This window comes from Macaca thibetana, chromosome 5, assembly GCF_024542745.1.
Source record: "Macaca thibetana thibetana isolate TM-01 chromosome 5, ASM2454274v1, whole genome shotgun sequence".
NCBI classification, from domain to species: Eukaryota; Metazoa; Chordata; class Mammalia; order Primates; family Cercopithecidae; genus Macaca; species Macaca thibetana.
Window position 1 is genome coordinate 139,346,477 of NC_065582.1, and position 12,791 is coordinate 139,359,267.

Sequence of the window (12,791 nt, forward strand, 5' to 3'; positions counted from 1 at the left end):
AAATGCCTCAGATATGTTTACAGAAATAAGCAGAGGGTCTTAGATTTCTGAAAGAGGAAACTTTTTTTTTTTTTTTTTTTTTTTTTTTTGGTAGGAGAAGTAAGATGGCAGTAATGAGAAAAATTGAGATAGGAAATGGGCCAGGAAGTGACAGATAGTGAGGATGTTAATTTAGGTGGTAGAAGTGATTTGGAAATAGAGAAGGAGATTGAGATAGAGTGGAATAGAAGCAACAGATTAAATCTCAGTGACAAAAGAGATGTGGAATTACAGTTGCCTTCAAGTTTATGTCTATTGAATGGGATGATGGTAATTTCATTAACACTTGGGAAAGGAGGATGGCCCAGTTTTGAGAATCAAATGATATGAACTAGGGGTCATGTGAGGAGGAGCTGGCAGGCAATTCAAATACAGATGCTCAGTGAGCAATTGAAAATTTTTGAAACTTGATCGTTTGGGAATTTAGATATTTAAAGCTGTTAAACTCAATAAACTGATCAAATCTTGAAGAATCCTTAGAGTTTTCAATTAGTGGCAAAAGAGGAGTCAATAATGAAATAACAAAAAACAGAAGAACAAGAATAATTTAAAAATTGTGCTGGGTCTTGGAAGTCCTGAAGTCAGAGTCAGTCATTACTCTTACAGCATTCGGACAAGTCAAGATTCTTTAAGATTCTTTAATATTGAGAACTAGTGATGGTTTTGGTAATTTTTGGCAGAGCTGTTTTGGGAAAGTAGTATGGATGGGAACCATGTTGTTGGAGATAGAGGAGTAACGTATAGTGAGGCAGTAGAAGAAACCAAAGCTGTGAGAAAACTGGTGCTCAAAGCAGAAACTGAAGAGAGGGAGTCAACAGAGAGGAAGGGCTGAAGAGGTAGGTAAAATGGGGGAGCAAAGTCTGTAAAGAGTGTGCACCAAAAAGATTACATGCAGACATGAAGAGATTAGGCTCAGAGAAAAGAGAAAAATCCTCCTTAAAGTTAAGTGGAAGAAAGGGAGGAAAAACAGAAGAATTTTAAGTGACATAGAGGGAGCTGATACTGTATCGTCTCTGCTTTTGAGTAAGAAAGGAAATGACATCATGTGTTCTGAGATGACCAAGTTAAATGGCTCATAGCACATGGACTAAAGTTCTGGTCTCCTAACACAACTTACAGCACATCATGGACGTTTTTTATTTAGATTCCCCACCTAAATGGAAGAGGAAGTAATAGAGGTTACTGGGTTACTCTTTTGTGTAATGCATTTTGTCACAGGAGGGTGACCCAAGGGCAAGAGGCACAAGGAATGAAGTCTCTCCCAAGGGCCGAATATCTGTTGCATAGTAGCCTGGTTCCTCTAGAAGTGCCAATCCCTCACCAGACACCATTCTATTATTTCAGGGTGTTTACAGGACTATGTGCCATTCCTTTGGTGAAAAATCTGATTTGACATAGTTCACAAAAATAGACAACTGACTCTATTCTTCTGGCTCATATAAGTTATAGTATCTCATATTGAGAGTTTGAATATAGCAAAAAATTGATTTTCTTTAAAATCTGTTTTCTGTTACGATTATGGAATACCTAGCCAAAGGCTTTCCAGTGCATTCAGAAAATCTCATTGATCACATGATTGCTAAAACCTACTCATTAATATATGGACCCATTCATGATGACTATGAGCTGGACTGATGGAAAGGATTAAGGTAAGAAGTTTGATTCTCTTAATTACTCATGCCTAAAATAAATACAGCTATAAATATTCCAATATGTTATATGATAAGGATATTCTAGTATGTGTGCTTAGGAGGTGACCAATAACAGATATTCTTTAAAAGGCTCTTACCTAGAAAAATGCAGACTGTCATTTCTTAGATTAGGAAATGTTACATCAGGGGAATTAAAATGAATATGCCCTAATATATAGGATCACAAAGCAATGGAATTTAGGGTTAGTAGGTGATATAGTTTGGCTCTGTGTCCCCCACCCAAATCTCATCTTGAATTGTAATCCAAATTGTAGTCCCCAGGTGTCAAGGGACGGCCCAGTGGGAGGTGACAGGATGATGGGGGTGATTTCCCCATGATGTTCTTGTGATAGTGAGTGAATTCTCATGAGAATTGTTTTTTCGGTAAGGATGGGGTTCCTCCCCTTTGGTATTCTCTCTCTCACCCGCCACCATGTAAAACGTGTCTGCTTCCTCTTCTGCAATGATTGTAAGTTTCCTGATACCTCCCCAGCCAGGCAGAAGTGCGAGTCAATTGAACCTCTCTTGTTTGTAAATTACCTAGTCTTGGGTAGCATCTTTATAGCAATATGAAAACAGACTAATACAGTATGAAATTTAGGGATAGTTTCATCCAATCACTTTTTTTAAGGTTGGTGGATCTGAAGCCCAGGGAGGTGAAATGCCTTACTGAAGGGTACCAGCTGGTTAGGCCACAAGTCTCTTGACTCAAAGTCCCAAGTGCATTCCACTGACAAATTTCTTTTTTTCTTTTTCCTTTCAAATTTTAGATTCAGGAGGTACATGTGCAGGTTTGTAACATGACTACATTGCATGATGCTGGGGTTTGGGCTTCTATTAAATCCATCACCCAAATCATGAATATAGCACTCAATAGGTGGTTTTTCAACACTTGCCACACTCCCCTTCTCCCCAGTCTTGGAGTCCGCAGTATCTATTGTTTTCAGCTCTATGTCCACTGAAAAATTTCTACTCAGCTTCTGGAAAGTTATTCTTAGGGCCAAAATAGTGAGTGTGTGGCACATAATAGGCACTCAATGAGTATATTTTTAACTGAACAACTTTATCGCTATTTTAATTACTGATACCCCTGGTATCAGTTATACACCCTCGGTATGCAGTTTGTCCAGTGCCTAATAAGGCTATATAAGGCACAACTACTTTAGAGAAATACAATTTAGGACTTATTATGTATTGTCATATTGATTAGTTCATAAGATTGTCCCAGTAATGAGTAAGGGAGTATTAGCCCGTTACTATACAACTGAAAAACTAAGTCTTAACAAGTTTACATAATTTATTCAAGGTCAAGAAGTCAGAAAATTGTGGAGTTTATGCCCAGTCTCGCTCCCCTGACTTTAGATGTCATACTTTCTCTGCTATACCTTATGACCTTTCCAGGATATTGATAACTTCTAGGGAAAGGAAAACCAAATCTGTGAGGGAAGAGGAAGTGGGAAAGACAGAGGAAGAGAAAGGGAAGTTATGAGAACTAGTGTGAGGCTCTTACAGAGAAAATTGGTGCCATAAAAAGAGCAGGGCACAGATAATAGATGAATGGTTTGTGTTTCTCTTTGGAAAGGTCATTGTCTGTTTGCTAGACAACAAGCTACAAAGAACTGGGTTTGCTCCGAAGGGATTAAAGTGGTGTACAACTTGGAAATAGGAGTTGACTTTTAAGTGCACTTGAATGGCAATGGAGTGGAAAAGCACAGGCATGGGAATCAGGATACATGGATTTTAGTCCCAGTTCTGGCATTACCTTATTATTCCCTTATATAAGGTACTTCTCCCTTTTCTGTCTCAGTTTTCCCAGTTGTAAAATGAAATGTATTCAACTTCATGATTCTCAAATATTTTCCTTCCTTTGGATTATTCCCATTGGTAGATGCTGGTAGTAATTTGGGAAATTCATGAAGTGAGACTCTGTAATCTGACAATGTAAGCCACATTCTTTCTCGCCAAAAAAAAAAAAAAATCTAGTTGCTCTTTTTTTTCAATCAATCAACTTTTTATATATTCTTTACTAATCCATATACTTACACATGTCATGGTTGATTAGCCTATTGAACTGAGTCATGGATTTACTCTCCCAGGATAATTTAGAATGGTAACTCATCCCTTTACACATCGGGCATGTCTGATGGAAGTTACACTGGTAACAGAAAAATTACAATTGATTTATAGTATATGAACCATAATTAATAATTAACCACCAATCTTGGATTAGTAGTCTTTTTGTTGTAGCTACCAATAGACTCAAGGGAACTGTTAATTTATTTTACCATTTCTCCCAAAGACTTTTAACTCAGAGATTTTTAACTGAAGTTGAAAGTCCTTGGGGTACAGAAAGAGTGGGAAAATTTCAAAGATTGTTTTACCAAGAACAACTACGTTATTTTACTGTGCAAATGAAGACCAAAGCTATCAAATTTCAAAGATCATTTTGCCAAGAACAACTGATATTATTTTACTGTGCAAATGAAGACCAAATCTATCAACTAAATAACCAACCACTAGAAATTTCATCACAGATATATATTGTTTTCACTTGTATATTGTTTTGGGGCATTAGTGAATTTAAAGACATTAATTGTTATATTTTGACCCGTAACTGGAGTTTCAGCTTAGTATTCATGGTACATGGAAGGATTTCAAGGGGCTTATGAACACTCTGAAATAACAGGAAAATTTGAGATATTGTGAATATACAGGTTTCATCTGTTTCTCAAAAGAATCACTAAAGGTGACAACAAAGAATAAACAGCCACCACTTTACATATCCTATAATAACAGTTTACAGTTCAGATATTTCTGTCGTAAAACTGGTAGGTAATTTTGATGTGTTGCCTATAATTTGTAATAAGCCCTTAACTACATGAGGGTTAGTAATAGACCTTCATAAGTATATGACACTCCATTTATATATTCATCTATATATTCTTGCTTCTCTTCCCTTTGCCCACTTCCAAAAGTTGAAAATGAAACAAAGCAACAACAACTTTAAAACATGCAATATAAAGTCATTTACCGGAGTCCATAGAGAACTGTTCCATCAGGATGCAGTCGAATCATTCGATTTTTCACTGTGACCCCATGCACAAATGATTTCTTGTCATTCAGAAAGTAGGTGTCTGGTACCCAGAGTTGGTCAGCTACCCTATTGTCTAGGGTGAGGTTTAGTGGGATTCCAGAATAAGAAAGCCTTTTGTCTTTCCAAGACTGCTGGAAATACATGGTGAGTGTATAATCCTGTGAAATAAAGAAAGCCAAAAGAAGAATTTTACTATCATTATCATCTAAGATTTAATAACATGTAGGATGTCCTGTAAGAGATTACATTTGAATATATTAAAATTTGCACTTAGAGGTATAAAGTAACTAACAGGTTAAAAGTACTAGGGGCCTTGCACTGTGGATCATGTCTGTAATTCCAGCACTTTGGGAGGCCAAGGCAGGAGAATCCCTTGAGCCCAGGAGTTCAAGACCAGCCTGTGGAATGTTATGAGACCTCATCTCTACAAAAAATAATTTTTAAAAAGTTAATTGGGTGTGGTGGTGCATGCCTGTAGTACCAGCTACTTGGGAGGCTGATGTAGCAGGATCTCTTGTGCCCAGGAGACTGAGGTTGCAGTGAGCCAGGATTGTGTCACTGTACTCCAGCCTGGGTGACAGAGCAAGACCTTGTCTCTAAAAATATATATAATTAGTTAAATAAATAATGAAAGTACTAGAACTATACTTGAAAGTATATATAAACATTTCCACCAATATAGAGCAAATAGATGTAACTGAATTTTAAAGTTTGAAGTTAAGGTAATGATGTCATGGGTAAGGTCATAAAGAGAAATTGTACAGAGGAATCTATGTTCACAAACATTGACCTCTGGATATTATATTATAGTTCTGTTTTGGAGAGGAATGTCTGATAAAAAAATAACTAAAAAACTGAATGCATTTAAAAGGAAAGGGTGTTTTTCAAACCACAAATTCTTTTGAATGAACACTACTCTGTTTAACACATAAAGATTATCAATTTGCCCTTATCTGAATTTTTCTTTGAATTACAACTTATCTATGGTTGGGTCCTGAAAAGTAGTTATGAGGCACATAAAAATGGAGATGTTTATTTGGTCTGAAGACTAACCTCAGTGGTGGCACTATTCAACATTTCTCGCTTACCACATTTGTGTTTCATTTCAGGAAGTGGTGTGAATTCAGAGCTGGAATTGATCTTGAAGCTTGCTTCTTCACCTTCACAAGATATTACAAAGGACATCCCCCTGAACTTTTTCTTTCTTTTTTTTTTTTTTTTTTTTTTTTTTTTTTTTTTTTTTTTTTTTGAGACGGAGTCTCGCTCTGTCGCCCAGCCCAGGCTGGAGTGCAGTGGCGCGATCTCGGCTCACTGCAAGCTCCGCCTCCCGGGTTCACGCCATTCTCCTGCCTCAGCCTCCCGAGTAGCTGGGACTACAGGCGCCCACAACCGCGCCCGGCTAATTTTTTGTATTTTTAGTAGAGACGGGGTTTCACCGTGGTCTCGATCTCCTGACCTTGTGATCCGCCCGCCTCGGCCTCCCAAAGTGCTGGGATTACAGGCGTGAGCCACCGCGCCCGGCGAACTTTTTCTTTCTACTTAGGTTTCCCCTGGCAGTTAGAGACAGGAATACTGGGATCACTATAAACGGCTCAAGCTGCTGGAAGGGATGGTCTTGCAGACAATGATCTTAGCACATTAGTTATTGTCTGTTTTTAACAACTCTATTAATGCAAAGTATGATTGTCCATTAAAGGAAAATAAATTGGCAGCAGTAAAATCCTAAAGTCTTTGACATGAATCTCGATAAAAACAGAAAGTGCACTTTTTCTAAGACATTGATATGGCAATAGTGACTTTGTGAATGCTTTAGTGACTGCTAAGAACACACTGTGTACCTCCTGCACAGTGTTCATGGACTACCACTGTTACATATACCACTGGGGAAAAAGAATTATTCGAATCATGTCTAACATCTGGGCAAACTGCACTTCATCTAGACTTCCAAATGGATATTTATGCATTTCTGAAAAATCTTAAAATATAAAACAATATTCTTTCTGCACAATGAATTCCAGGGTCTTTCAACCATATTGAAGAACATTGATACTATTTATTCAGAAGCCGCCTTCCAATAATTTAAAGACATTCTTTCTTGTTCAATGGCAAAAGGATATTCACATTTGACTATTAGTCCCACAGTATCCATTTTAAAGATATAAAACCTCCTTCCACCTTACCTTCATATTAAAAAAAAAATAACCCTCAGGCTACCTACAGTCCTCTTCTCAGTCACTGACATTCTCATTTGCATCATCTACAAGTTCTTAATATTGTGATTTTTTGGAGGAAAATGAATTGGGCAGATTATGGGTTTAGATTACAAAACTGCTTGATTTTAAACTCTACCATATGTAAGCCTAATTATGAGTGACTGACATAATCTCTTGTACCTAAGATGCCTCTTTTTTTTTTTTTTTTTTCTTGTCCTTTAAAGACAGTCTCACTTGGCCATCCTGGCTGGAGTGCAGTGGCCCCATCCTAGCTCACAGCAGCCTCAGATTCCTGGGCTCAAATAATCCTATCTTTCAGCCTTTCAAGTACTTGGGACTACAGGCATGCACCATCACACCTGGCTATTTTTTTTTTCTTTTTTTCTTTTTATTTTTTGAGACCGGATCTTTCTGTGTTGCTCAGGCTGGTCTCAAATTCCTGGCCTCAACTGCTCCCCTGGCCTCAGCCTCCCAAAGTGCTGGGCTTACAAGTGTGAGCCACCGCACCTGACTTGCCTTATTTCTAAAATGAAAAAATAGCATTTTACTGGCTTTTTGTGAGAATCAATTGAGAAAATTAAAGTTAAGGTACTTTAGAAACCATAATGTGCCAAATAAATAAATTATCTTCAAAATTTTTAATTGCTATGTACAAATTAGTGTTACACTTCCAAATACTTAGAGTGTATATGCTCATTTTCATGAGCATTTCTATTTTTAAAGAGATGTTTATAAAAGAATTTGTAGGCAGATGGACTCTGTTGGCCATGAAAATAAACAATTGTGATGAATTATAAGTCTTGGTGGTGGATTCTTGTTTATAATTCAGCCAGTGTAGGAAAATTAAATATCAGCCACAGTCATAGTGTAAATGTTGCCACGGCAGTCAGCATGATCAACAATGGAATACATGTGTCAGCTTATACCAATTCCTCATTAGCATCCAGATTCTTATGAGTGCCACACAGGATTTCTCACAATGTAACCTGCAGCAAAATCCTTGCTCCACAATTATTTTCAATAACGTTTTAATATGCGATGGGGAAAACATATGATCATAAAGTATAAGGGACTATCTTGAAAATTGGTAGGAGTAAATTTTACCGCAAAAGAGAAGTATATGAAGTAATGCATTGGTTAAGTAGCTTTATTTAACCATTCTACAATGTACACATATTTGAAAACATCATGTTGTACACAATAAATATATACAATTTTAATTTTTCAACTTTAAAAATGGCAAAATAATACTGAATGATAAATGCTATATTAATACATAGCATTTATTATCATTTACTTACTCGTGTGATAAGTGGAGAACAGAAAGGAGAAAACATGGGTAATCCCTGTTTAGACCTCTGTGTGTGTGTGTTTGTGTGTGTGTGTGTGTGTGTGCGTGTAGACGTTTCCCCTTTCCTCTTTGGAAACTATTTTTGTTTCCTGTAGAGAAAGAGCTACATGCCATGTGGTGAAATCTTTGTTATACAACTCATTCTGTTTTCAATAAATATTGAGTAAAAATTATGTCATGGTTATAAATTCAAGCAATAATGTACCTGATTTGCAATAGAAGTTATCCAGTGAAAATGAACATATGCTAGCATATTACATCTGCAAGTAGGTAAGGGGGAGCAAGTACCCTTCACTCCTGGTCTTTTAATGCATTTCTAGGGTTAGCAGCCTAATCTAGGACCTGATTCTATGATGAATGAAAATACAGACATATGATATTGATAACCTTAATAAAACCTTTTTGAAGATAATGATAATTGTGGTGATAATAACGAACATTATGGAAGTACCAAAATACACCAATTTTTCCTTTTTCTACAATCTATGTAAAACCACATGCATGACAATAATTCCCTTCTCCTGTGGCGTGCTCTGTGCTCATGGTTCTCATAACCCTTTCATATCTATTATAACATTTGTTCTCACAGAAACCTTGTGAGATGGGCAAATTTTCCATGAAAGTATTTATCATTTACAAGTCAGAGAAACTACTTATTATATTTTAAACAATTTTTTTATCCACCCCTTAATATAAAAGTTAACAATGACATTTGACTATAATAAAGCCTATGACTTCATTTCAGTGGATTCTATTTTTAGGTAGAAAAGAAATCCTCTAAATTGTATTTTTGTTCTCTTACACAACCAGTTTTCTGTTAATTCTTCATTAGTCCAAAGTGCAAGCACTCCATAGAAGATGGAACATTTTTTTCAGAAAGAAATTAATGCTCTTTGGCCAACAGCATTAAAATTATTTTCCTTCTAGGTGTGTTCACAAGTGTTCCACCATCTTTCTCAAGTGTGCAAGCTATTTCTTGAGAGAAAGTGTGACGTATTTAGAAACTGTGGGCCATAGGGAATTCTTTGACACTGAGGTAAGTTAATGTGATAAATGGATATGAGCTTGCTAATAAAATTAATTGGGCTAATTCAGGCACGACAGAATTCGATTCATTGAGGAAAGGCAAGATGGACAATACCAAACCAGTAGCGCTCAATAAACTTCAAAACATTTTTTAAAAATTATCTTTATTTATTTTTATTTTTTTAGATGGAGTCTTGCTCTGTCACTCAGGCTGGAATGCAGTGGCATGATCTCGGCTCACTGCAACCTCTGTCTCCCAGGTTGAAGAGATTCTCCTGCCTCAGCCCCCTGAATAGCTGAGATTACAGGCGTTTGCCACCACGTCTGGCTAATTTTTGTACTTTTAGGAGATGGGGGTTCTCCATGTTGGCCAGTCTGGTTTTGAACTCCGACCTCAGGTGGTCCGCCCGCCTCGGTCTCCCAAAATGCTGAGATTACAAGTGTAAGCCACTGCGCCTGCCCCCAAAACAACATATATATGTTTTTTTTTTTTTAATCTAGAGATGATTAAAGGTACGGTATAAGAAAATTATGTTAAATAAAAGTCATTCTTTTGGAGAAAAAAGGTAACACTCTTCCTAGATTTATAGTTTTAAGGACAGGCTGATTCTTCCCCCCATATTAGGTACATTTAACAGTGTCTGAAGACAGTTTTGGTTGTCACCAGTGAGATTAGTGGTGTGCTCCTAGCATCTGTGGGTAGAGGCCAGGGATGCTCCTTCACTTTCTACAATGCACAGCACAGGACCCCACAACAAAGAATTGTCTGCTTCAAAATGTCAATAGTGGCAAGGTTGAGAAACCCTGCCTTATATGAAAATATCTCTTTTAAATATGAGTAAAAGATTTCAAAATGTTTTACCATTGTTTATCATGAAAAATATGTATATGAACATGCTAATCTGGAGATTTTAATGTATCCTTCAAAAGTTTATGCTAGGGAATGCTGACATAAGATGGTTTATACCGTAAGAAAACATTTTATTAAAATCCATTAATCATCTAGCATTTGGAATAGGAAAAACAGCTATGCAGTGCAGGCAAATATGTTAAAATATGTTAAAGTATGTGTTTTACTAGAATGAGATGTAAGAAGACATCACAGCGAGCTGCAAAAGGGAGGGTTCCTTGTTCTCTGACCCCACAATCTGCACATCTCAGATTATGTTAGGAAAGAGACAGGATATTGCTTTAGCATCTAGTAATGGAGCATCCACTCAAAAGGGTCGTTCAAGCAATTTCTTCTTTTCTAACTATTCTCAAGAAAGGCATTACATGTATTTTTGTAATGTGTGTGTATATCTTTTGGGGAAAGAACCAAAGCTCTTGTTCACATTTATGTTTTATCTTACATTGATTTTAATATATATTAAAAGGAGTCCCAAGTACAAGCCTCTGTTCCCCATAAAATATTCATGTCAGTTTAGCTGAGCTCTGAGATCTGCCCTTTGTAAAACTTGGGCTGCTTCCCCGGAAAGACTTATTAGAGTAGAACTGTGCATCACTGCCTATGACTTCCACAGTTCTTCTGTGATGGAGACTGCCTGCCTGTAATCCCTGCTGCTTGAACAGAGTCACATTCTGTATCACATGAGGCTGCTCTCCTCCCATTTTTGGAATAGGAGTAGATACCTGATTCAAGAACAGTTGCTTCACAGGCAGTCAATAAACATAAGCCTGGCTCGAAAAAGTTGAGATGGACCAATCAGAGTCCTTTCTCAGGAATTTGCTTGTTCGACAAAGGATCTGAGGCAGGAGCTGTGGGACCAAGTGCAAAGGTTATGACTAAGAATTAGGGCTGCACTGCTATTATGAAGTTATAAGAGAGGAGAGACTGTGAATCAAAAGAGGAAGCCAGCCTGTAGAGAAAGAAAGAAAGTGGAGAAAAATGCAGAAGATGGCCATAAGGGGCAGAGTTTATTGTTAGAGGGTGAATGAACAGATTGACGAAGACTTTCTACTTCTGTTTCTAGTTCTCCCGAGGTCTGACATGTTCAGTGCTTTAGCTCCTTGTGATCTCTCTTTGGTATCCTTACACCAAATTCCACTTTCCTTGTGCTAATTTACTCCCATCTTCATTTCTTCCGACCAGAAAAAGTTGTAGTAATGATGCTCATCAACATACAAATCAGAATCTCATTACCAATAATTGCATACATTAAAGGCCAAGGAAACCTCATACAATCATCTAGCCCACCTCCCTGAACTGAAAAATTGGAGGTATGCTGAGAAATCTTAGACCTAGAGATGTTAAACGACTTTTAAAAAGGGAGAAATATTTGATTTCGGTTTTGTTTATTAACCAAGACAGCAAGGAAGAGAAGAAACACATATTTACTTGCCAGCAAAACAATTCCCTATTAAACACAATGAAAATAAATTACCAAGATAAGTCACCTATATATACTAGTATACATGCTGGTAACAAGAAAAGCCCCTTAGGATAAGAAAAAAAAAAACAAAACCATAATTTGTATGTGACAATCAGTGAAAAATGGTCTGATAAATAAATCAATCTAAACCGTAATTGTAATCAACCACAAAACATCGGTTTCTAATAGAACCTTCTGTCTAAATGAATGTTTTGGTTTTCACTGTCACCATTAAGTACATTCTAAAGCAGAAATTCATCATTGTATCCTTCAGGTTTGCTGTTAATTTCTAATCTTTTATCTTTACATCATCTAGTGTTATGTTAACTATTAATATGTGTTTGTTGTGCTTATTCCTTAGTCTTGTTTTGTTATAATACCTTTAAAATACATGCATTCTTCATTAACATTGTTGCTAAAGTGCATATTCTTTTTTTTTTTGAGGCGGAGTCTCGCTCTGTCGCCCAGGCTGGAGTGCAGTGGCGCGATCTCGGCTCACTGCAAGCTCCGCCTCCCGGGTTCCCGCCATTCTCCTGCCTCAGCCTCCCGAGTAGCTGGGACTACAGGCGCCGCCACCACGCCCGGCTAATTTTTTTGTATTTTTAGTGGAGACGGGGTTTCATTGTGTTAGCCAGGATGGTCTCGATCTCCTGACCTCGTGATCCGCCCGTCTCGGCCTCCCAAAGTGCTGGGATTACAGGCTTGAGCCACCGCGCCCGGCCTAAAGTGCATATTCTTATTTACTATTGATTTTTCCCAGCTGTAGCTTAGTGTGTGCCTCAGAGAACATAATCTTCTTTTACCTTTGTCGCATCCTAAATAGTCCCATTTGGTCTACCCATCTGTGTAGTCAGACTTTTTGTTAGTGTTGTGTTCTGAACAATTTTGAAATTAATCAATCCAATGACTGAACAGAATCATGTAGTTGTGATGCTACACCAAATGATAATCATCTAAGAAAATCACATGGAACACATTTTAATACATAGGGCACATATGACACTG

The 12,791-nt window shown here is 37.3% G+C and overlaps 1 protein-coding gene across 3 annotated transcripts in view; it reads right to left on the reverse strand.

The window, feature by feature from the left end:
- The window catches only part of GABRB1 (gamma-aminobutyric acid type A receptor subunit beta1), a 450,438-nt gene that overhangs the window by 263,984 nt on the left and 173,663 nt on the right, over positions 1–12,791 (reverse strand). For all 3 annotated transcript variants that reach the window (XM_050791609.1, XM_050791610.1, XM_050791608.1), the window contains one exon: positions 4,762–4,982. In XM_050791609.1, coding sequence (XP_050647566.1) covers positions 4,762–4,982 — 221 coding nt within the window. The remainder of the gene's footprint in view (positions 1–4,761; positions 4,983–12,791) is intronic.